This window comes from Miniopterus natalensis, chromosome 2 (genome assembly GCF_054644295.1).
Source record: "Miniopterus natalensis isolate mMinNat1 chromosome 2, mMinNat1.hap1, whole genome shotgun sequence".
Taxonomy (NCBI): domain Eukaryota; kingdom Metazoa; phylum Chordata; class Mammalia; order Chiroptera; family Miniopteridae; genus Miniopterus; species Miniopterus natalensis.
This window is the reverse complement of record NC_142082.1, coordinates 139,748,083-139,774,545: the sequence shown is the minus strand read 5'-3', so window position 1 is coordinate 139,774,545 and position 26,463 is coordinate 139,748,083. Positions and strand designations below refer to the sequence as shown.

General features: G+C 40.2%; 1 protein-coding gene across 5 annotated transcripts in view; it reads right to left on the bottom strand.

Moving 5' to 3' along the window:
- Positions 1-26,463, bottom strand: part of LOC107528311 (cyclic AMP-dependent transcription factor ATF-7) — a 92,523-nt gene that overhangs the window by 7,543 nt on the left and 58,517 nt on the right. For 3 of the 5 annotated variants that reach the window (XR_001602352.2, XM_087814632.1, XM_016201369.2), the window contains exons 3-10: positions 19,569-19,687; positions 12,900-13,037; positions 11,052-11,209; positions 9,710-9,809; positions 9,072-9,185; positions 8,300-8,452; positions 5,811-6,008; positions 4,096-4,204 (exon numbers count right to left, since the gene is read on the bottom strand). Coding sequence is in view for 4 of the 5 variants with exons in the window: in XM_087814632.1 (XP_087670758.1) it covers positions 4,096-4,204; positions 5,811-6,008; positions 8,300-8,452; positions 9,072-9,185; positions 9,710-9,809; positions 11,052-11,209; positions 12,900-13,037; positions 19,569-19,687 (1,089 nt within the window). In the remaining variant the exon portion in view is untranslated. Of the gene's footprint in view, positions 1-4,095; positions 4,205-5,810; positions 6,009-8,299; positions 8,453-9,071; positions 9,186-9,709; positions 9,810-11,051; positions 11,210-12,899; positions 13,038-19,568; positions 19,688-23,758; positions 23,856-26,463 lie in introns of all 5 variants that reach the window. The other 2 variants (XM_016201370.2, XM_016201371.2) reach the window with 1 other exon arrangement.

Sequence of the window (26,463 nt, the reverse complement as noted above, 5' to 3'; positions counted from 1 at the left end):
TGGGCAAGGCACAGGCAGAAGCTGACTTTGTACCTGCTGGGAGGCCCCTGAGACAGTGCACCTGGTGGTCAGACTCAACCACGCTGGATTACAACCCTACAACATCCACAAGTGACACACTCAAGGGGTGGACTCAGTGAACACCAAAGCTCCACTGAAGCAAATCCTGCTCTATAGGGGTGTCTCTAGCACACCAGCTCTTTGGCTGTAGCTGCAGCTGGTCTTCACAACTGACTGGCCTGGGGGGTCAATTCCTCTCAGTGACACAAACAGCAACCAAGGCTCAACTACAACAGGACAGTGCACACAGCCCACACAGGGGAACACCTAGAAGTCCCAGCTCAGGTGACTGGGGAGGCTGAGTCACTGGACCCTACAGGACACTTACTACACAAAGCCACTCTACCAATTCCAGGCAACATAGCAGCACTGCCTAATACATAGAAACAAACACCAGAAAGCAGCCAAAATGTGGAAGCAAAGAAACATGTTACAAAGGAAAGAACAGAAGAAATTTCCAGAAAAAGAACTAAATGAAATGGAGCCAAGCAAGCTACTATATACAGAGTTCAAAATAATGGTTATAAGGATGCTCAAGGATCTTAGTAAGACTATTAAGGAAACTAGTGAGATCATCAATGACATAGTAAAGTACCAATCAGAAATAAAGGCTACATGAACTGAAATAAAGAATAATTTACAGGGAATAAACACTAGAGTAGAGGATGCTGAGAATCAAATCAGCAATTTGGAATACGAGGAGCAAAACACACCCAGAAGAGCAAAAAGAAAAAGGAATCCAGAAATATGAAGATAGCGTAAGGAATCTCTGGGAAAACTTCAAGCAGCTCAACATTCACATAATGGGGATACCAGAAGGAAAAGAAAGAGCTAGAAATCGAAAGCCTGTTTGAAAAAATAATGACAGAAAACTTCCCCTATCTGGTCAAAGAAATAGACTTATAAGTCCAGGAAACACAGAGAGTCCCAAACAAGAGGAACCCAAAGAGGCCCACACCAAGACACATCATAATTAAAATGTGAATGGTTAAAGACGAAGAGAGAATCTTAAAAGCAGCAAGAGAAAAGCAGTTACCTACTAGGGAGCACCCATACGAATGTCAGCTGATTTCTCAACAGAAACTATGTAGGACAGAAGGGAGTGGCAAGAAATATTAAAAGTGATGAAAAACAAGAACCTACAACCAAGATTACTCTACCCAGCAAAGCTATCATTTAGAACTGAAGGTGAATAAAGAGCTTCACAGATAAGAAAAAGCTAAAGGAGTTCATCACCACCAAACCAGTATTACATGAAATGCTGAAGGGTCTTCTTTAAGAGAAGCTAATAAACAAAATAATCTGACAAAATAGACCCAGAGACACTGAAGCATGCAACAGGTGGTCGTATCTCAGAGGGAAGAGGGAAGGGGGGGTGGAGGGTGGGAAGAGATTAACCAAAGAAGTTATATGCATATATGCATAACCCATGGACAAAGACAATAATGGGGTGAAGGCCTGGGGAGGGGGTGGGAGCGAGGTAGAGGGAGTCAAGGGGGGAAAAAATGGGATACCTGTAATACTTTCAACAGTAAAAATAAATTTTAAAAAACCAAACAAACAAAACAAAAAATAAAACAAACAAACAAAACAAAACGGTAGCCCTGTCTTTAGGAAGCTCCCAGTCTAAGGGTTCTTTAACAGGGATATCTATGCTTACTCTACTAACAGGTTGACATGTTTATCTCCTCATAACTCCATGGGTCTCTCAGAGGTAGAGACTGTGTTTCATTTGTCCTGTGTTAAGGACCTACCATAATGTCTGCATCACACAGCAGGAACTAAATGTGTTTTTGCTGTAACAAATAAGTAGTTTAATGGATTGACTACATGTCAGAGTTCTTATAGGGATTGAGTACGAAACTTACTGTATATAGACTTCATACCAATTGATACTAAGTCCTTGTCTTCCTTTAAGCCCATGAAAAGTACTTGAAATGGTTGATCAAACACCTTAAAACACTTTCTCATCTTGGTATGCAAAACACCACACTAAGCTACTCAGCTGGTTTTCCTACCTTCTAGGCTGCTCATTCTCAGTCACTTTTGTGGGTTCCTTCTCATCTCTGACCTCAAATGTTGCAGTACCCCAGGGCTCAGTTCTGGGACTTCTCTTTTTCTATCTATGGGCCCTCCCCTGACAATAACATTTCATCCAGTTTCCATGGCATTAAAAACTAACTATATGCTACTGACTCCCATAGTCATATCTTCCAATCTTTCCTCTGAACTGCAGACCCATATAACCAGCTGCCTGCTTGACTCCACCTTCAACACTAACAGGCTTCTTAAACTCAGCTTGTCCAAAACTGAGCTCCAAATATACCTCCCAGTTCATTTCCTCCTATACTTTCCCCTACTTCACTTAATGGCAAATCCATTCTTGTGGTTGTTTGGGCCAAAAACTTTGGTGTGATTTTTTATTCTTCTTGTTCTCACATATACTGTCCCATTTGGCCTATTATCAAACCCTGTCACTCTAACTTCAAAATATCTGGAATTCAACTCCTTCTCACCACCTTCACTACCACCATCCTGGTCCAAGGCGCCAACATCTCTTGTGCATAACTGCAATGGCCTCTAGAGTGGAGACTGCCTGCTTCTGCCTTTGCACCCCTGCACTGACAGAGTGAACCTGTTCCAATGTAAGTCAGGCCAGTCATGTCACAGCTCTGCTGAAAACCCTCTGATGGTCCCAGTGTAGGGTAAAAGCTGAGGTCCTCACCATGACTGATGATGCCCTACACAAAGATGCTCCCTTTACCTTCCCTACCTCATCTCCAACTACTCTCCAGGCCTATTCTCTCCAATCCAGTCACGCAGCCTCCTTGATGTTCCTAGAATGTGCCAGGCACACTCCCACTTTGGGTCTTTGCATTTGCTCTTCCTCCTGCAGTATTTTTCTCCCACATAAGCACATGGCTAGCTCCCTCACTTCCTTAAGGTCTTTATTCAAAAGCACCTCAGCTAAAATTTCAACCCTGCTGCCAACACTTCATATTTCTCTTCTGTTTTATTTTTTTCTTCCAAGCATTTACTCTTATCTAATATGCCATATATTGTACCTATTTATCTCGTTTATTGTCTTTCTCAAAAGATAAGCCCCTCAAGGGCAGGGAGTTTAATCTAATCTATTTGGTTCCCAATTATATCCTCAGAATGTAAAACGGTGCCTGACACAGAACAGGCTCAGTCAACATCTGCTTAGTAAATGAATGTGCCCTGAAGTACATATTAAAATTATAATTTAAATAGAGATCTTTAAAATTGGTGATGTGGTTACTCATTTTCTATGGGAACACATCTGTGATATGATAGACAGTGGAAAAATAATTCAATATATCAAAATTTGATAGCCAACATTCCTATGAATTTATTTAATCTGTAAAGGAAAATGATTTATTAGCTTTTATCATCTGTAAGAACATTGTTTGCAGTTACTTTGATTTTAGGATTGAGCTTGTCCCGAACAAAACTCTTGTGACCATTTCCTTCTTGTACTATTTTATGTGTGCTCATAGATTACGAACCAAAACCAACATCAGCCCATCATTAGAAAGGTAAAATATATCTCCAAATCATGATGCTTAACAAACCCCACTGTGTCATCTGCTGTTTATTTCCTCTTTGAGGCCAAGGCACTGTCTTTAAAATAAGAAAGACCTGGATGTGAGTCCTGGCTCTGCCACTTCACCAGCTACATAACTTCAGGTAGGTGACTAATCCGAGTGCAGTTTTCCCAGGTGTAGACATAATATATCTATTTCATAAGAGAAATGGAAAGATGGTAGAGTGCCTAACACAAAGTAGGCTCCCAATAAACACAGCCACCCTTTATCTATGAGAGGTAATTGGGATAATTCTGTATTTTTCTCAAAAAAAATTTTTTTGTAGGACTGGTTGTTGCATAAAGGCTGCCCTCTTCAGTCTGGACCCCCCAGAACATTCAGAATGGAGTTAAAATTATAAACAGTTGAGACACTCAGTACATTGTTTACTGACTGACTGACCTTGCTTAGGTTGTGAGCCACTCACCTAAATAGCCTTGGGTCTTTTTCTGTAGTGCAGTGACTGGGCAGTCTTTATGAGCTAACAGTAGCTGTTTCAACTGAGCCACCTCATTGCGAAGTAACGTGACTTCATTCTGAGGAGAGAGGGAAGAAAAGAGTATCAAGAAAATTCATCCTTCACTCTTTAACCCCCAGTGACTATCTCTCAAACTGACGACAGAGTGCTGCCTGATTTAGTCCTCAGAATCTGGAGACTTCTGATCCAGAAAGGCTTAAGATAAGACAGCTCAGGGATAGTAGTCTTGAGTTCAATGACAGGAGTTGCTTACACTGTAAAGTAGGGATTTACAATAGAAAATTATTCCTATATAGGATAAACATGAATATACCAAAATTAATAATGCATATGTCCTTTGACTAAGAAAATCTGCTTCCATGAGTCTATTTAACAGAACTACCTACTCAAGTGCATACAATGTTCACTGCAGCACTGCTATCCTAGCAAAAGATTAGAAACACTATAAATATCCATACCTTATAATATAATCACACTATAGGATGTACTACTATACAGCTATTTAAAAAAATGTGGTAGGGCCTGGACGGGTGTGGCTCAGTGGTTGAGTGTCGATCTAGGATCCAGGTGGTCAGGGTTCGATTCCTGGTCAGGGCACATGCCCGGGTTGTGGGCTCCATCCCCAGTCGGGGGCGTGCAGGAGGCAGCCGATCAATGACTCTCTCATCATTGATGTTTCTCTCTCTCTCTCCCTCTTCCTTCCTCTTTCTGAAATCAATAAAAATATATTTAATAAATAAATAAATGAGGTAGGTCTTCTATATACATGGATAGATCTCCAGGAGATACTGTTAACCTATTTATGTCAAAACAAACACATAATCCCTCCCTGACTCCCCTACAAAAACTATAAATGAAAATAATATTTAGAAATACACGTACATCTGGGCCCTGGCCAGGTGGCTCAGTTGGTTAGAGTGTCATCCAGATATACCAAGGTTGTGGGCGTGATCCCCGGTCAGGGCACAAATAAGAATCAACCAATGAATGCATAAATAAGTGGAACAACAAATCAATGTTTCTCCCTCTCTTAAAAAAAAAGTGTACTACTGTAATTAAAAATAAGATAGAAAGAAATACATATATGTCTGGGAGGTAACATTAAACTTTCCTACAGGGAAGAAAAGTCTGGAAAGGCATACTGAAGAGGGTCTTTGTTTTCATTCTATACCTCTTTGTGTGTATGTATTTCCTTGTAATGAAATATTTTAAGTAATCAGAAGAAGGGAAAATAATATTCAAGAAAATATATGGATTATAACTGTTCTATTTATGCTTATGTGGCTTTTTCTTTCTTTCTTTTATTAAGCTATATTATCTGGGGCAAATGCATTTCCCTTTGGGTTTTCCATGACCCCAGTCTGATTTACTGATGACTTAAAAGAGCATCCTGGGATGCTTAATCTAATTCCCTTCAACCAAATGGGTCTATTCATGACTCATTCTAGTAGCAGATTTTGGAGTAGATGATGTATTTTCCAATCCCTGGGGAAGAGATTTCAACTCTGACTATAAGACAGTCTTCCTGCATTCTTCCTGGAACATCTTCTGGATCTGTCCTAACTTAAAGAATTACCATTTGCTATTAGATTGTCCTACTTTTTTCTCATTCAACCCTACTTTCAAGACTCAACAATCCCAACAATCATCCAGGACCCACTCACACTCAGCTGAATGTTCTGAGACGTGAGTTCCTCTGCTTTCTTCTCTAGGGAGGACACCCATAGCTTCCGCTTTTGACGGCAGCGAGAGGCGGCAGCCCGGTTGCGTTCCAGAAAGCGCTGCCGCCGCTCATCTGGATCTTCATCCACTGTGCGCCGCCGTCGCCCTCCTGTACTAGGAGTGGGCTGGGCTGGTGAGACCTGTTGCCCAGGAGTGAAAAGGAGTTACTTGAAAGGAACGTCAATCCTTTCCAAATTAAACCTGACGATAGGTATATTAGTAAGATCTGGTAAAGGGATGTACCAGTCTGTAACCACAGCAAGTCTCATCACTATGTCCCTTAGCTTCTCTTTTGTAGTTGTTCCTCATTCTGCCTCCCATTTCCTTCCAGTCCTCTCAGTCCCATACTTAGACAACCAGACAGAGTTCAGTTGGAAACTGATTATTTCTGAGACAGACAGACAAAATGAAACTAGGATCACTTTTTGTTTCTTAAGAATAGGGAATCTTGTAGGAATGGAAAGCATAAAGGAGGGTATCGGGAACTTTTACCAAGACCAGAATAAAAAGTTTACAAATCACTGATTTGGACAGCAATATGTACAAACAACTGGATGCTACGAGTTTCAGGGGGGAAAAAGATTTTACTACTAGTGAGAATTATTATGGAAAACTATGGATTAATATATTTTTATTTATAATCAGTTATTAATCATCCTCATCAACCCTTCCCCCATCCTGTTTGTGTTGTTCTGTTTGTTCTTTCTTAAAGAGAAGAGCATTTTTAATCCCTTTACAAATCGGTGATACAGGATTATCTTTTGTCTTTAAACTTCAGGCTGATGTCCCTGGACACTAAAGCACTTTTGGATCATCTTGCCTTTCTGTTAGCTGGTTTGTGTCCTGAGAAGATAGACCAATTTTATAATAGCAAAAATTAAAATGTAGAAAGGTAAATGATCTGTAGAAAACAAACTATAAATACAAAACAATGCCAAAAATAAAGCTGTTCTAGATCTGTGGCTAGTACAGAATATCTGTATTAGTAGCTCCCAAATGCCAGAACTCACACAAGTTGCATGAGAATAAGCATGATCTTATAAAAAACAGAATCTTATACTCTGCTTCAGGCCCTGCTGAATCATGTTCTTCATTAAGATAACCAAGAGATAATTTTATTTATTTAGACTAATATCTCTCCCAAAAGAAAAAAATGGGGAGGAAATTTCAAATTCAATTTAATGAGCTAGAGGTTTTAGGTCATTGCTTCTCACTATACCAAGGGAAGTTTATACTAATTCTCTTGAGATTCAAAATTTCCTCTTTGTCCTGAGCTCAAAGGAACACGTGTAAAGACTGGTGCTTTACCAAGGATGGGAAAAGGAAATGATAGGTTCCTGTTCTCTCATAGGCAACTCAGGGAATGGATGTGAAAGAACAGGCTGAGAGAAAGGGAAGAATGAGAAGGAATCAGTGGTGACTAAAAAGGAGGTCATGTCATTTCCTCAAGAGGCAAAGCTCAACCAGTGGATGTGTCTCTCTCATATCAATGTTTTTTTCTCTTTCCCTCCCTTCCATTCCCTCTGAAAAGCAATGGAAAAAAATATCCTCAGGTGAGGATTAACAACAACAACAACAAGAGGCAAAGCAACACAACTGGGCAAGGGGCTGCTCCTCTACCATCTCCAGGGACTGGCACTGGAAGGGGATACATGAGGGTAGGCAGGCTTAGCTTCCAACAAGAAAACTCCAATGAAGGTTTTTGTTGTTGGCCAAGCTTTAAGGCAGCATATGGCTATTAAATGTTAGAACATGTGGTGGTAAATGATGAAGCAGGTGGTGACATCAGGAAAAGGGGCTGGGCAAAGAATGCAACTCTAGAAACTGATCTCAGGTTGTTGTCACCTGTCCAGTATAGATAATACAAAACTGAGGCCTATTTAGTTTTCAAAAAAATTTACTAAAACTGAGGCCTCCTTGAGAAAAGAATTGGGCATCTAATGGGACTGCTCTTTCTTAAGAGATTAAATTGATAAGGAAAAGGTGTATTTTTGTGTTTGTTTACTGAGCCATCTTAATACTGTGATATCACATATTATTAATATATTACTATCTGATTTTTGCTGTAAAATGTAATCAAGTAAGTGGGTTTTTTTTGGTATGTTTTTTAAACACTTAATAGATGGAAAGAGACTAGGAGAACCTCCTTTGTCTGGTGCACATACATCATTCACATATAGATAAAAAACAAAACCAAAATTAGACCTCCTCTGTGACAGTTATCTAGTCTGTTTACATGTAAGCATAACACAAGGGTGAATAAAAAATGGTACATTTTGCTACTGTCAAACTGTCAACAAGAACCAGAGCACAGGAAAGTGTCCAGAAAGCTGAAATCCATTCTTCTCTAATTTTTTTGCTCCTTGAAAAACATAGGACATAAAGAGCAATGGTGACATAGCTGGTTCCCCCATCCTAGGGCCCAACTCACCTGTGGCTGGGCAGGGGATGGGGCATCAGGGTGCTGGATGAGGATCTGGCTCTGCTCAGGACGGGCTGTCACCATGGTGCTGGCTGTACCCGCCACCATTCCACAACCACCATTAATTGAGGAAACTTGGTGGGTTAGGGTGGCTTTTAGTCTCTGTGGGAAAAGATTTTAAAAAAAGGTTGTCAAAGGTGAGATTCTATAAAGGGTGGGAAGAGTGGGCTTGGATTTTACTACTGATCTTACAGACAGCTAAAATTTCCACACCAATTTTCCTTTAACAGACGAATTAAAAGAAAATGACAGGGAGAGAGAGTGTGCACCTGGATCCCTAAAATGTCTACTCTATTCCCTGGCTATCATCCTTGGCACAGTTGGAGGGTGGAGGCTGCTGAAGCAATAGAGTCCAGATGAAAGCTCTCTCCTGGAAGCTGGCCAGGTGCTGGTTACGCAGCTATTCACCTCTTGGCCAGCTCTCTTGCCCACTCATCCACCCTCCATCTGTCACCCTGGAACTGAAACAGCAAGTGTTCCACTCCAAACAATCTGTGCTGCCTCTTCACTGCCATGGTCTATGTACCAAGCTCTAAAGGTAGAAGAGAGGAGACGGGAGTCCTAAATCAGGGTCTCTTTCCCTATAGGCCTCACAACAGGGTATCTTTAGCTCTGCCAAGTCCCAGAAGGTTCCCTTGCTTATTAGCTCACTTAGAAAACTTAGGCTGATACCACTTCTTTCAGAAAGGGCCAATGTTGCTCCAGGCTGGAATGTACTCACCATCTTGGCTTCTGATGGCATAGGGTGGCCAGAGGGAGAAATGGAACCACTGCTGTTAACTGGTGGGCCAGGGATACCAGGAATGTTGGGCACCATAGACACAGGCCTGGCCAGCTGGATCAAGGGAAGGAAGAAAAACCAGAAGGGAATATAATAGTATTAGTGGGGCAACAGCTTCCCAAAATGCAATGATTTTAAGATTGGCACATCAGGGCCTGTTCTGTGCAACTTGCCCGTAGGGCATACAGGGATCCTGGGAAATACGTCCCCCCCATAGCACTGAATCGAATCCTTCAGTGCTATGACAATTTCTATGGGAAGAGTTGGGGGTGTATACTGAGGAAAGTGGTAGGCAATTTGGGAGGTGCTAAGTGCCAAATGAAATCAACCAATCAGCAGGCTGGCAAGATCAATTCCTAGACCAGGAGCCAATTGTCCAGATGAGTCTTTGTCTAGTATCCCACAGTACTGAATTGGCAGAGGTTAGTTAAGTGTTTGAGCAGGCTGCCATGCTCAACTGGTCTGCCATACAGACCAGAGCCCACATTTCCCTGGGGCTTGTGTGTATTTATGAGCATTCAGGTGGAAGGGAGGGATTGTGTGTTGGTAGGGTTGAATGTCCCAACTACAGTGCTTACCGATATAACAGAAGGCATCTGTACTGGAGGCCCTGGCAGCACAGGCATGGTCTGTCCATTAGCAAGATGCATGACAAGAGGAAGGGAGCCAGTGGGGGACCTGGAGGACACATGAAGTGAAATGCTCATAATACAGACCCTTTTGCCTATGGATCTTCCTTCTCTAATATAGCAGATTTTCCAGTCTTCCCTAGTTAGGGAAGTTAAAGGGCAGCATTGTAAAATCTTGACACCCTCATGAAGGTGAAAAAAGCAGGGAATGCTACAAGATCTTTATACCTGGCAAATTAAACAAACACCACTGAACTCAAATGGGTGGGAAGCAAATCCTATTAAGAGTTTTGAACAATTGCCCTGGACAGTGTAGCTCAGTTGGTTGAGCGTCATGCTGTGCACCAAAAGGTTGCTGGTTTGATTCCCAGTCAGGGCACGTGCCCAAGTTGCAGGTTCAATCCCTGGTTGGGGTGTGTACGGGAGGCAAACAATCAATGTTCCTCTCACATTGATGTTTTTCTCTCTTTCCTTCTCGCTTCTTCTCTCTCATCAATAAAAACATATTTAAAAAAATAGTTTTGAACAATTAAATAAACATCTCTATCACTGCCATGTATAAATTCTGTCTTGCCTTAGGTGAGGGAGACTTGGACAAAAGTTGTCATTTTGCAAAGGTGAATCATGTCATATGATACCCAAATATGAGTAAGTTTCTCTTGTTCCTTTCCACATTTTGCTCTACCCTGTCCAAAAAGATGTCCCTTTGTATTTTTCTTAGTGGGTCCACAGAACAGTAAGCTTCAAAAGGCTGAATTCTGACAATAACCTCTTAACTCAGTGGGTATCTAGCTAGGTACATGTTGTCAAGTCATCCCATTATGAAATCTGTACAGGCTGTGCCAGGAGTGAAGACAAATAAAATTAGGGGTAGCAAAGATCAAGAATCCTAACTGGAACTGAAGGAAACACTATAAAAAGATGACTTAATAGGTTTCAGCCCCTCGTTCAGTAGTGCTCCAATAAATGTCTACAGATTGAGGCCAAGAACTAAATATAATTTCCTGTGCGGTCTCTACCATTATGATGAACGTCCTAATGTTTTAAGGCTTCTTCTTTTAGATCAAAGAAGTATTAAACCTCCAAATTAATGAAGTATTATCCTCAAATAAATACTTGCTGGTCTATTCAAAAGGGAAAGGAATCTATTTATGGGGGGAAAATTTTTATTTTGAGAGACAATCACAGTGACTCATTTTCTTGAGTATTCAAATAGTCCCTGTTTTATCAAATAATTTTACAAAGTAGAAAAAGTTTCAGGCTTCATTATTTCTCTCTGCTCTTTACTTACCCCAGTTGCCTGTTGGATGGTGGAGCCTGTGTGATGACAGAGGTTGGGGAGGGAAGGGTTGGGTGAAGTGGATCATAGCCCAAGTGGAGAGGCAGGGACCCAGGGCGTACAATGGTAGGCGTTGGGGTAGAGATCACAACAGGCTTTGGGGCAACCTCCTGGGGAGAAGAGACCAACAGATCACAAAGTGCTTTAAGGGGCCACTTATAAGGAAATACAAAGCTGGTAAAATCTAGTACAAATTTATTGGAAAGAGTAAGTCATGTTGGCTCCATGGTCATGGACCATACCTCACTTATCCATTCAGTAAAAATGCTGAGTTAAGACCTTTTGGCCATCTCCCTTTCATCAGGGATGATGGCTATATGAATGACAGCTGAAAAATCACTTGAAATCTCTGTAGAAGCATTGTAGTATCACATGAGTTTAAAAAATTGTTATAATTTTTCACAATCTAGATACTGTCATTCTAAACTTGATACTGTCATTTTAAATTTGGTGTCCTGTGATCTCTAACGGGAAAAGGCAGGTATAAGACTGGTGACAAGACAACACAATATCTTCTTTAAAAAAGGGCTATGGAAGTTTAAATAATGATCATATTGTAATAAAACAAACTGCTTTCCACTGTTAACTTATTAGGATCTTAGGTTACCAGAGGACACACTGGCCATGAAAAAATCTCCAGACAGCTTCTAGGACCTGGTTACTGATGAAAAGGAGAAAGAGAAGGGAAGGCTGTAATGTTTGTGGGGTTTTTGGTGGGGAGGGGGTTGTAATGTTTATGAAGGGAGTGGTTTGGGGAAGTTATCAAACCAAATTTGGAAGGAAGTAAAGTGAAGTGTAGATGCACTTACTCAAAGTGGATATTAAAATTAATAATTGCTGGTAGGACAGTATTGACTGAAGGAGGCATGAGGGGGCTTCTGAGGTCCTGATAATATCTGGGTGCTAGTTACAAAATCTGTACACTTTGTGAAAATTCAGAGACCTGTATAATTACAATTTATGAACTTTTCTGTACATACATGTACTATATTTCAATAAATTTATAAAAAAATACCATTCTGTCAAGTTTCCTTTAAAAAAATATTCAGAATCCTAGCAGATACTCCCTTTAAGTCACTAGATGACTTCCCTCTGTGAAGACTTTTTTCTAAATTGTTTAATGTCCAGTTTATAAACTATGCAATTTTCTTTCTCACTTATTGAGGTACAACATACATAAAGTGCATTAATCTAAAAGATACAACTAAGTAACTTTTTACATATGTAAAATCAAGACAGAGCCCATTTCCAGCACTCCAGAAGGTTCTCCTGCATCCCTTCCCAATCCATCTTTCCTCACAAGAGGTTAAACATTCTGAGTTCTATCACCATCAAATAATTTTGCCTTTTCTTTAACCTGATGTAAATAAAATCATATAGTATACTTCTGTGTCTGAATTTTTTTGTTATTGTTCAAATCTAACGTTTGTGAGATTCATTCATTTGCTGTGTATGTCATTAGTTCATTCTTTTTTAATGCCATGTAGTATTCCATTTTATAAATATACTACACTTTATTCATTTTCTTGTTGATGAACCATTTCCAGTTTTTTTCACTATTATCAATAAAAATGTTATGAACATTCTTATACACTTCTTTGGATAGGCATACACACTAATTTCATTTCCACATAGACTGCTGGGTCATAGAGTAGGTGTAATTTATATAAATCTTCTGAATGATTAACATTTATTTGAATATACTCCATCCTCCTGTCTCACATATTATTTATACAACTAATAAATCAAAATGTAATCTGTTAATGAACATTTGGGATGACTTTTGGTAGAGAATTTTACCTTGTCCTTGAGTGGCGGGGAGCAGGGGCTGGAGGCAGGACTGTCAGGTGGGGATGAGTCTACCTCCACTGGCTCCTCTTCTTTGATTTTAATGTCTGGTGTGGAAGGCAGAGACATGTCAAGGGGCCCTGTAGCAGCCTGTTAAAAGAGAGAAATGAGCATCATTTAACCCCATGATTTCCTGCTGGTTGAATCTGTAGCTCCCAGTTAAAAGATGAGGGAATATACTTCTAAGAAGTTAGGTCCTTGGTTGAAGCAATGAGTTGCAAGTCAAAGAAATGTGAAGCCTAGGTTTTATGTACAACTTTGGCCAAATCATTTCACTTCTCAGGCTTCTGCTTCCCTAACTATAAAATGGAGATAATACCTGCTTCACCAAGGGTGAATACTTAGAAAGATTCTGAAAGGGGAAAAAAGCTGTCATTTAAATCCATCCGAGTATTATGATATTATTTTTCAGGAAAGTAAAATGATTCCTGAATCCAGTGCTTGCCTTTCCCCAACCCGTTCTATTGGCCACTGGAGAACTGTGAACAATTTCTCTGCCAACCAGAATGACTAGATTACCCAATTATCAAAAGCAAATGAAGACAAATTGACTATTAAAGTACTGAAAACAACTTAAGAAAGACCTTTTCTGGGGAATGCCCCATGTTTGATAGTGAGTTCATCCCCAAATTTGATGCTAGAGCTTACAAGTTAGAAAGATAGGGCTTCAGGGTAACAAAGAAAGGAAAGACTAATTACTTGATCAGTGAGAAAAATTAGAACTTGGTCCTAGAAGTAGGACTGGAGAAAACCAGAAAGAAAAGGGAGTACTTCCCAGCCAGTGTGGCTCAGTGGGTTTCTTCTTTTAGGATCTTTATAAGCATTATAATTATTTTTTCCCTTTTGGAATCTTTCTAAGTATTCACCTTTGGTGAAGCAGGCGTTATCTCCATTTTATAGTTAGGGAAGCAAAAGCCTGAGAAGTGAAAGGATTTGGCCAAAGTTGTACATAAAACCTAGGCTTCACTTTTCTCCTATGACCCAGGAGATAGAGGTTCAATTCCTGGTCAGAGCACATGCCCAGGTTGCGGGCTCAATCCCCAGTAGGGGGTGTTCAGGAGGCAGCCAATCAATGACTCTCATCATTGATGTTTCTCTCTCTCTCTCCCTTCCTCTCTCTAAAATCAATAAAGACATAAAAAAAATTAAAAAAGAAAACAGAGTACTTCCCTAGCAGTGGTGCCATCACCTCACAGAACCTCAGAGCCATAAACTGTTTTGCAGGGAACAATAAACAATCCGAGATGACAGTCCTGAGACTGCACCATGACAGAGGCATGAACTGCTGGCACTGCAGTTCAGTTTTATGACAACGTGGATCCTTTGTTCTACTCTTCCCATATCCTAGAATTCTTGGTGAAAGAGTAATTTGTTTCTAATTCTCCCCTTGCTACCTTAATCCCTAAAAAGGTTCTTGGTAGTTGAGCAAACTGAAGGTAATCTGGTGTCTATCACATTAGAGAAAGTGGTAATGGTTCTTTTTCTCCAATATGATGGAGGCGAGCAACGGCAAAGATGGTTTCATTTCTGCCCTCACTTTTTCTACATTGCTAAGATGTCAGGCCCAACTGAGCTAATCCTGGGATCCCTGAAGTCAGAGGGTGGTGGGAAGGAGAGGCCTCTCAACCACAAGTTTAAAATTCTGTCGGGGCATCTCCTAAAAAAGCTGTGGTTCAGAAAAGTGTGGACTCATAAAATATTCCTGGAGATAATCTTACATTGCGTCTGTGCTTCTCATCAGGGCAACGTGAAGACCACCTCTGTATAGGCAGGAAGAAACATCAAGAGATACGCAATGAGTAAAGGCCCAACCAACTATGAATAGCGTCTCAGAAGTGTCAACTGAATGAAAATGGCAATGGAAAGACCTGAAGCTTTTCAAGGGAGGATCATTTTCTTAAATTTGTCTATAATGAGTTTGGTTTAAAATCCCTCACTTCCTGGTGGAAATAATTTGATTTTTTTTTTTTGGTAATTTAGCTTGCTTAACTGACTGATTTCTTTGTTTTGGGGGAGGGAGAAATTATACCATATAGGATGAAGAAACTGAAAAATGAGAGACCTGGGCATCCAAAGAAAAAGAATGATGATAAGGTTAGTTCTGCATTTTGAAAGTAGAACTACAAATACATGCCACTCAATTGGTCTGCTTTCTTTCAGTTTGAGGAAGATAGCATGAAAAGCAGCTCATAGAAAGCTATGGAATTTGGAAAGACCTCCAGTTATAAGGACATTTTATTTTGCATTCTTACAATTTAAGCTGTATGGAAAAATCATATATACTCCTTAGAAGGAAACAGCTTTCCTGGATATTTTTTCTTATATTCTGGCTTTTCTATATTCTGACGGGATTTCATGTCTCACAGCATCATGCAATTAGGGAAGGTACATATGGTTAACGTGTATATGTTTTGAGATCATATATTGGAATTTTTCTGAATTCTTATGGAACACAGACCTGATTTTAAATAGTGACTAATAACTCAGAATTCTAATTCTAAAGTAGAATTAGAATAAACTAATAAACTTTGACCTTTCTAGTTTCCTTTCCCCCAAAATCCCTTATACCATGGGAACTATTTTTATTTGACTCTGCTTCTTGAACTATTTCCTCTGGTCTTTCAAATTGAAGGATTTTCTAGCAATTTGGAATATAAAGCCTAAAATCAGAATCATAGCACCTGAGGAGTGAAGGCATCCCAGCATTTCAATCCTCTACAATATCTATACTAAGTGACCCACATATAACTGAATACGCATTGTGACAGCTTCCACCTGTTGGCCATATTTCTACCTCTGAGCCATACAAAATAAGTTTGACCCTTCTTTTACATGAAAACTCTTCAAATACTTAAGACTGAACTTTTGTTCACATTAAATCTTCTCTTTTCCAAGCAAAACTACCTCTATTTCTTTAAAATATTCCCAAAGTGACATAATTTCTAGTTCTTTCACCATCCTGGTTGTTCTCCTTTGGAAGGCATTAAGAACATCCTTCTTGCCTGGCTGGGCGTGAGCATCGACCTAGGATCCAGGAGATCCCGGTTCGATTCCTAGTCAGGGCACATGCCCGGGTTGTGGGCTTGATCCCCATTTGGGGGCGTGCAGGAGGCAGCTGGTCAATGACTCTCATCACTGATGTTTCTATCTCTCTCCCTTTCCCTTCCTCTCTCTGAAATCAATAAAAATATATTAAAAAAAAAAAAAAAAGAACATCCTTCTTTAAGAAAACACAGGCAGGGCCCTGGCCAAGTTGCTCAGTTGGTTAGAGCATTGTCCCGATAGTCAAGGTTGTAGACTTGATTTCTGGTCAGGGTACATACAAAAATCAACCAATGAATGCACAAATAAGTGGAATAACAAATTGATGTTTCTCTCTCTCAAATAAATTAAAAAGAAAACATAGGCAGGACAGTCTTTGCTGAGAATCACTGTGGTTTCTTGCTTCAACAGTGCTTGGAGCCCTGGCCAGTGCTCCTCAGTGGTTAGAGCATCGGCCTAAGCACCAAAAGGGTCACAGGTTTGATCCTCAGCCCGGCCATGCGGGAAGCAACCAATCAATGTGTCTCTCTTACATCAATGTGTCTCTCTCTCTCTTCCCATCCCTCCCTCCTTCCCACTCTCTCTAAGAATCACTGGAAAAAAATATCCTCAGGTGAGGATTAACAAAAAAACATACAAACAAACCCAGTGCTTGGACAGAACCGGTGTTCAACCCCCATCCCAGCCAGCCACCCAGATCCAGCCTTCCGTCACCTCCTCATAGCACCCTGGGCCCCAAGGTGCCCACACTACCCCTCCAGTGCCAGGCTTCTGCCTCTCCTTAGCCACCAACCATGATGACCGTGTCCACCTTGCAGGTGTGTCGGAACTACCACCAGGACTCGGAGGCCTCCATCAACTGCCAGATCAACCTGGAGCTCTATGCTTCTTACCTCTACCTATCCATGTCTTACTACTTGACTGTGATGATGGGGCTTTGAAGAACTTTGCCAAACATTTTCTTCACCAATCTCATGAAGAAAGGGAATATGCTGAGAAACTGATAAAGCTGCAGAACCAACTAGGTGGCTGAATCTTCCTGCAGAATATCCAGAAACCAGACCATGGTGACTGGGAGAATGGGCTGAATGCAATGGAGTGTGTTACACTTGGAAAAAAGTGTGAGTTAGTCACTACTGATATTGTACAAACTGGCCACTGACAAAAATGACCCTCATTTGTTTGACCTCATTGAGACTCACTACCTGAATGAGCAAGTAAAACCACAGAAGACTTGGGTGACCATGTAACCAACTTGCGCAGGTTGGAGGCCCCTGAAACTGGCATAGCAGTTTTGACAAGCACACCCTGGGAGACAATGAAGAGAGCTAAGCCTTAGGCTGGCTTCCCATAGCCATGGAGGTGACTTGCTTGGTCCACCAAAGTGGTACATGCATGTTGGAGTTACCTTTACTTTTTCTATAACTTGTACTAAGTCATCCACTTATGTTCTTTCATTCATACATTCCTTCAAATAAAGTAATTTGGTACAACCCCCTCTGCCAAAAGAGAAAGCATAGGCAGTAAAATCTCTGACATTTCTCTTAGCAATATTTTTTCTGATATATCTCCTTGGGTGAGGGACACAAAAGAAAAAATAAACAGATGGGAATACATCAAACTAAATAGTTTTTGCACAGCAAAAGAAACCATCAACAAAGCAAAATGCTAACCTATTGAATGGGAGAAGGTATTTGCCAACGATACATCCAACAAGGGGTTAATATCCAAAATTTATAAAGAGCTCATATAACTCAACACCAAAAAAAATCCAATTAAATATGGACAGAGGACCTGATTAGGTACTTCTTCAAAGAGGATACACAGATGGCCAACAGACATTTGAAAAGATGTTCAGAGTCACTAATCATGAGAGAAATGTAAGTTAAAACCACAATGAGCTATCATTTCACACCTGTCAGAATGGTTATCATCAGTAAATCAACAAACAACTAGTGTTGGAAAAGATGTGGAAAAAATGAAACCTTCCTGGCACTGTTGGTGGGAATTCAGATTGGTGTAGCCATTGTGGAAAACAGTATGGAGTTTTCTCAAAAAATTAAAAATGGGCCTGTGGCTCAGTGGTTGAGCATCAACCTATGAATCAAGAGGTCATGGTTCGATTCCTAGTTAGGGCACATGCCTGGGTTGCTGGCTCAATCCCCAGGAGGCAGTTGATCAATGGCTCATCATTCATGTTTCTATCTCTCTCCCTCTCCCTTCCTTTCTCTGAAATCATTAAAAACATATTTTTTAAAAAAGGGAATTGCCATTTGACTCAGTGATTCCATATCTGGGTATATATCTGAAAAACCCCCAAAACACTAATTTGAAAGATTATATGCCCCTCTATGTTCACTGCAGTGTTATTACAACAGCCAGGATGTGGAACCAACCCAAGTGCCCATCAATAGACGAGTGGATAAAAAAGCTGTGGTACATATATACACTGGAATATTACTTGGCCATAAAAAAGAATGAAATCTTACCATTTATGACAGCATGAATGGACCTGAAGGGAACTATGCTAAGTGAAATAAGCCAGTCAGAGAAAGACAAGTACCATATGACTTCACCTATATGTGGAATCTAATGAACAAAATAAATGAACAAACAAAAGAAGGGATCGAGAAGTACAAATTGGTAGTTACAAAATAGTCATGGGGATGTAAAGTAAAACATAAGGAATATAGTCAATAATAATATAACAACTATGTTGCCCGGTAGACACTGGAAATATTGGGGGGAACACTTTGTAAAGTATATGTATGATTGTCCAACTACTATGCTGTACAACTGAAACTAATACAAAATAATACTGAATGTAAATTATAACTGAAAAACAAATTTTAAAAAATCATCCTTCTTTAAGCTTAATGTCTTGAATATTACTAGAAAGTTATCTGAAGGTAAGAGCCACATACACTGAAACAAAGAAGAGTCTAAATTCAATAAATATTTATTGATTGGCTGGTTAAGTAAAAACAGTCCAGGTGAGAAGTCTCAGAAAAGAGTGGGATTTGGCAAAAAACCCCCACTTATCTAACAAAATATGATTAACTTATAATCTTTTAATATCTTCAAAATATTAAAAACAAATAATTTTTAAAAAAGTCTTTACTGATTTCAGAGAGAGGAAGGGAGAGGGAGAGAGAGAGAGAGAAACATCAATGATGAGAGAGTCGTCATTGATCGCCTGCCTCCTGCACGCCCCTGACTGGGGATTAAGCCCTCAACCCAGGCATGTGCCCCGACAGGGAATCAAACCGCAATCTCCTGGATCACAGATCAATGTTCAACTGCTGAGCCATGTCAGCTACACTCAAACCAAACAATTTTAACAAACAGATTACTAAACTAATGCTCTACTGGAAGTCCAAGAAGACTGAATTTTGGTGAAGACAAACTTGCACTGATGCATTGTCTGGATGGCTGACTAGGATTGGTGGGTATTCTCTGTTTCTGTAGAACCAAGCCTGTAATTTTGTGCTCTAACCAACTAAGCAAATTATCCCAGGGAACAATGAGAATAGCCTAGATCCGAACACCACCAGTTTTTCAGTAAGTCCTGCCTCTTACCTTTTTTTCATCCTCATCTGCAGCTTTCTTGAATTCATGTTCAAAGGAGCTAGCTAGTTCATTGAAGAGCCCCACCTCCTCACAGTTCTTCAGGAATCTAGTTGGAGTAGGAGTCTGATCTGTAGACATGAAAAGAAAAGGAAATTCTATTTTAGTTTTGACCTGAAATTAAAACTTGTCAGTATATAGAGAACACATTTTAGTCATCCATTTTGGAGAGAGTCTGGTGTTTGGGCAAATTTGCTTTTATGGAGCTCTAGTAGGTGAAGGCCGGTGCTAGGCCACCAGAGGGTGTCTGTGCTGTGTTGCCTCAAGGCCAGCAGAGGGAAGACGAACAATGTTTTGTTGTGTGACTATCCATGTAACCACCTTTCTCCCAGAAGTTGGTTTCAACTCCCTCACCACCAAACAAAACCAAACCACCCACCCAGGTGGAGTTTGTGAAATCCCCAGATTTGAAAATCAAGTACAGTTAAGCAACATTTTCTCTTTAAACTTACTCCCTGCTAGGTCTGAAATGAGGAGGTATAAGCAGAGGAATGTTAAAGTCTGGTGAGGAGAAGAAACTGAGGATCAGGTGGTTGTTTGCTTGCTAACACTATCAAATTAGGGACAGTGCATTATCTCCCAGTGGGCACTGAGGTAAGGATCTGTTACCTTCTAAAGGCATTCTAGGCAAATCTAGGGGTCAGGGAACAAGACAGCAAGATCATGAGCTAGAAAAGGAAACGGCAAACAATAGAACAGAGACCTGGGCCCAGAGCAAATTCCGGAAACCAGGATATTTGGATTTAGATTTGCCAGCCAAAATATCCTCTCAGGGGCTGCACAAATCTTTCCTCAACACAGTGCCTCTGCCCCTGGGAAGAGGAAGGCTCTCTGTACCATGGCAACTTTTCAAGCAATTTGAATTTTAGATTTGAACTTCTCTCTCCACACTCTGCTTTTCTAGTTTTTCTCCTACGTCAGTTGAATCTTGTTCCCTGATCCTAACTCTATTAGATGGTTTTCCTTGACATGATAGTTACCTCATGGATTCATCTCACACCCCAAACCACTAGATTGAATGATAGAAATAGAACAATGTTTAAATAATATTTTAAGGAGTGAGACCTGGGGTTAAAATCGCTCCTTCTACCATGATCAATTGGGAATAGTCCAGTGGGATTTTCCATGGAAACAGTATAATTAAAAAAAAAATTTAAACAAAACCTCTTCTGAATCAGAGTGTTTGGAAAAGTTGCCACTACCTCCCAAAATAGTTTTAAAAGCTTCTCTGGCAGCTTTGGTTGGCCAACGATAAAGCCACTTTTCCTCCATCCTTGGGTGAGTAGAAGTAATATCATCCTTTATGCTTAGAGAGAACTTTAGTAAGCACACACAAAAAATTACAACTCAAGTGAACCAGGATGGGGCAGCTAAGGGCATGGCTATGGCAGAAGAGGGCCTTTGGATCTCTGATCTGAGGCTCATACAAACTTCTCCCATTCCTGAACAATGTATAAGAAAACATATAAGAAAAACCTTAACCTGCTCTGATGATTCTGAAGCAATCAACAAGTGTTTACTGAATACTTTCTATGTTTTGGTGCTACAGGGATAGACTCATGTGGAAATCTGGGGACAAGAAAAATGGGAGTATAGGAGTTTTGCCCAAATATAAGACATGGCTCTAGCCCTAGAGAATAAGAGAATGCTTTCTAGTTGAGAAAATAAAACTAATATACATAGATAGCATCACAGTATACAAAAAATTGGTGTCATGTAGAGAATAAAATTATTGCAGAAATTAATAAAGACAAATTAACGACAGAGTAGTTAGGAGGTTTCTAGAAGCAGGACTTAAGCTGGGCCTTGAAGAATGGCTTTAGATGGTAAACAGAAGAGAAGATTTGGGAAGATTAGAGCAGTACGGTGGGTGAAGGCACAGAGAGAGGCAGGGTATGGGCACCATGTATAGATGAGGAGAAAAAGGTATGTCGAGGTCAAAAGATAATCATGTTAGATATATAAGTTGTGTATAAAGTTGGGCAGGTACCATGGGGTTAGGTTATAGAAAGCCTGAAAATCCAAGTATAAATAGCCTTAAAGTAAGATAATGACAGATTTTGAGTGGAGAAGAATTGGCTTTTAAAAATATGTATTTTTATTGATTTCAGAAAGAAAGGAAGGGAGAGGGAGAGAGAGTTGAAACATCATTGATGAGAGAGAGTCATTGATTGGCTGCCTCCTGCACACCCTCTGCTGGGGATCGAGCCCAAAACCCAGGCCCGTGCCCTGATCCAGAATCCAACCTTGATCTCCTGGATCACAGGTTGATACTCTACTGCTGAGCCAAGCCAGCTGGGCAAGATTGGCTTTTCAATAAAATTGGTGGATGGATGGATTATAAGAGACTAGTCAAGGAGAGAGATCAGCTAGGAGACTATGGAGGAATCCAACGATAACGAGGGTGGTGGCAGGAAGAGCACGATGGAATAGAACAGAGAGAATCTGAAGGAAAAAAATAAAATAACTCAAGATTTTGAGGACACCATCATTGAATAACTAAGGAGAAGAAGTTGGTTTAGGGGACAAAGATAAATTAGGTCACTGACATGAAGATTTGAACAACAGAAAGCCAATTCAATTAGGGGTTGGAATACATGTGAGACACTGGGTCATAATTTACAGATATGAGAATTACCTGCCTAGATAGGATAGCTGAAGTCACATGCAATGGGATGAGCACTCAAGAATAGCATGCAAAGAATAACAGAAAATCACTTTCTCTTGGTGGGACTATTTTGTATCAATTTCTCTCACCACTCCTGGAGACTCAGCATAGGCCTTTCTACCCATTTGTAATCACCTCACCAACTTGATAACCTTGCCTCAAATCTATCTCTTTTATAAACTGTCTCTGATTAATTCCATTTAATATTAATTCTCTTGGTATTTTTATCATCTGTATTATTCACTTGTACTAGACTACAAATACTAAAATTATTTTCATGAATATATGCACTGACTTAATAAGTTTAAGTATGTGTTACCTAAATATATGTTTATACCCTATTCACACTTCCCTCTAAAACCTCTACTAGGCTTTTTTCTTTTTTTTTTTTCTTTTAATTTATTGATTTCAGTTAGAGAGAAAAACATCAATTTTGCTGTTCCATTTATTTATGCATTCATTGGTTGATTCTTGTATGTGCTCTGACTGGGGATCAAACCTGCAACCTTGGTGTATCGGATGACGCTCTAACCAACTGAGCTACCCAGCCAGGGCTCCCCCAGGCTTTCTTAAGGATCATTAATGATCTACTCATGTCCTTTTTCAGGAATTACAATCTGCAAGCTCCTAGCAAAGTAGATATTCAGCCAATATTTGCTTAATTAATAAGGAATAGGATATCTGTAAGGGTAAGTCCCTTTCTTCATGTACAAAAGTATGGAGAGAAGTTAAATATTGAGGTGAGCTTGCTCAACTCAGGTTAAATCAGATCCTCTCATGGTATCAAAAGAAAAAGCCCGCTTTGGTTTGTATGTCTGTCTAGCTGAAAATGACACAATAGAACTGCTGCACGGTTTGAGAGATGTTGCTGAGAATGGTCCCCTGAGATGGTATATGTAAGCAAGACAAACTTTAAAACAACTGGTGAGAGGTTCCAGGTCACCCAAATTGCACAGCAAAGTCCCAGTGACAAATGTCTTGTTTGAGCATTGGAAACGTGCCCTCAGTGGTGTCTGGGTTCACAAGGGAAGCTGAATTTACGAACTGACAATCTGCCTGCTTGGGGAAAACTGACACCCAGTGGAAGAGAAGCAGCCAGACGAGGTCGGCTTCCTCGCTTTTGTTCATCCCTTCATTGTGGGTAGGGAGAAATGTCAAAGGCATCTTTTGTCTATAAATCTTCCAAAGTCTTAGTAAAAAGAAGGCAAGGAGGGAACAGACTGAAAAAAGCTAAGACAAAACCTCAACACACCTACCCTCAAAAACCTCAGAACCCAAGCTAGTATTAAAAACAGTGTAGAGGGCACACTAGAAACTTGGGAGGTTTTAGTGTTCCTTTTTCCTGATTAAATGCAGATCACATAAGGGCTCTTAATGGGAGAAGGGGAGTATAGCTCCCAGTACATCTGGTCCCTAGTATTAATCTTAACTGTCTGGTGATATCAAGGCATGTGGCTTCTGGGGCAGCAAATACCTGCAATGATGACTGAGTCAGTTCGGGCTGGGCCAAATTTCAATGTCATCTCATGCTTGTGTTTATGAACTGCCAGGTGGTCCTCGTTTGTAAATCTCTGAAATGAAACAGAAATGGAGATGTGAAAAAAAAAAGGGAAAAAAAGCAATTCAGTGCCCTTTTAAAATGGCCTACCAAACATCCTGCGATAAGGTTGGTCACTGGAAAGAGGGACTACAAAGGGAATGGAAAGGAGAAAAAATTGGAAGTGATGGGAAAGGAGAGGTGATAGATTTAAAAAGAGAAAATGGGGAAGGAGAAAAAGAGGCACTAGAAAGCTGGGAAAAAAGAAGGAGGCAAAGACTATAGCACCAACTGCTCTAATATTAGGTCCAAATGAGAGAAATGGACAGATTGTTGCTGAAGTGGGATCCAGGCAGGAGGTTCAAAATGAAAAAAACATTAAGGCAAACTCATAGTGAACAAGGGGAAAATAATTTTTAATAATAATAATAAAGAGAGAAGAAGGGAAAGGCTGGGCACTCGTTGGTCATCACAAAAATAGGAAATTCAGAGAATTAAGCTCTCCATGGTGGGGCTGAAATGGACTATTTATGAGGGGGCTAACAGGGAGATAAATTATGCAGGATTAGGAGAACCATTTAACTTCCTGGCCCCCACAATGCTGCAGCAGGAGCCTGCTCAGCTATTTGGCTCAGGGTTTTAATGAGTCAGGATGGAGCTGTAGAGGACAGAGGCCCAATGGCCAGCAATAATGACACACACCAGCCCCATTGGCCAAATGCTGTCTCCCCTCATTGGGCAGCCCGCCTGGGCTCCATCAGCCATAAAGGGGCCAGCACTATGCTGTTGGCTATGGAATGGCAGGATAAAAATACAAGCAGGATTTTTTTGTTAGGGTAGGGAGAAGCCTGTAGGCAGGATGAGGGGAAGGGAAAAGGAGATAGTGTAGAAATTTTTATATACTTAGGGGTTTGGGTAAAAGGACAATGAAAAGGTGAGGCTAGGTCTGCCTCAGTTTATGACTAAGTAAGACAGGGTTACTGGACAGTAATTTATGCTCCAACCTGTTCTTTAGAAGGGGGAGGTGAAGAGAACGGATGAACAGCAGTAATTCAAAAGAATGATACCCTCAAAATTCCTTTTGAGGCTGGCTGGCCATGTTCCTTCATTAAAACACGCCTACAACACATAACAGCTTGGATGCTGCAGTTTTTCACAGTTCCTTCACCAGTCAGGCTCTGAAACATGGTTCTATTTGTCTTTTTGTTTTGAAAAAAATGATTGGTTACTTCCCTCTTTTTACTTTCCTCATTAGATATATATTTCCCACCGAACACTATACCTTTGGCCCTCTTTTCCACAGCTCTTCTTTCTCTTTTTTTTTTTACTTTATTGATTTTAGAGAGACAGAGGAAAGGAGAAAGAGAAATATCAATTTTTGTTGTTCTACTTATTCATTCATTGGTTGATTCTTGTATGTGTCCTGACCTGGGATCAAACCTGCAATCTTAGCATACTGAGCTACCCAGCCAGGGCCTCCACAGCTCTTCTTGCTTGTAAATGAAATAAACAGGAGTTGGCCCCACCCCAGCTACTATCCAGTTAAGAAAGCAACACTAAACTGTGTAAGTTCCTTTATTTTACCTGAAAGTAGCTTTTCCCAAATTTTCTCTGAGCCCCTATCACAATGAAAGCAAGCATAAGATCTAAAATCCCTCTAGGTTAGGTCTATAGGCCTGAGGGCAAAGGGAAATTTCAATTAAAATTTTGAAGAACCAAGAAGTAAAACAGTCAAAAGAAGAATGTCTTAGTGGTTTCCAATGGATCTGAGACAAAACTGAATCAAGTGTGGGGAAATTTAGCCAAGAACTTTCATGTTCTCTACTGTTGGTTAACCTTAGGCATTGACTTTTCCCATCACACATTTTTCCTTAAGGAAAAAAGGATGGGGTGGGGTGAGAAAGGAGGGAATAATAATCTGTTACTCAGGGGTATAATATTTGTTGGTTAAACAAGTCATTGTAAAGGGTCTGGGACTGCCAGGTATTTGGTAAAAGGAAATGAGTAGAACCTAGTCTACAATGGAGAAAAGGCATCATTTTGGAAGGATAAGAATAGTAGTGGATTAGACAGTTTTCAAAATACACTGGAAATGTTATATCAATCTTTTTCAAAACTATGTTTATAAATTCTTCAAGAAAATTTCATGTAAGTAGCTTAGAAAATTTTGAACAGTGTTGTAGAATCTAGAAGACTGACTTACAAACAAAAAGTCCTTTTCTATTATCAGAAATATAGTTTGCTCAAAACTGAGCTGGGAGATTTTTATTTTTTTTTAAAATCCTCAACCTAGGATATTTTTTCCATTGCTTTTTAGAGAGACTGGAAGGGAGAGAGAGAGAAAAACATTGATGTGAGAGAGATACATCAATTGGTTGCACCCCACCGAGTCCCGGGATTGAGTCTGCAACCGAGGTACAGTGCCCTTGGTCAGAATTGAACCCAGGACCCTTCAGTCTGCGGGCCGACACTCTATGCACTGAGCCAAAGCAGCTAGGGCAGGGAGAAAGGGTTTTTTAAAAAAATATATATATTTTTATTGATTTCAGAGAGAGGGAGGGGGAGAGAGAGAGAGAGAAACATCTATGATGAGAGAGTCATTGATTGGCTGCCTCCTATACTCCCCCCGCTGGGAATCAAGC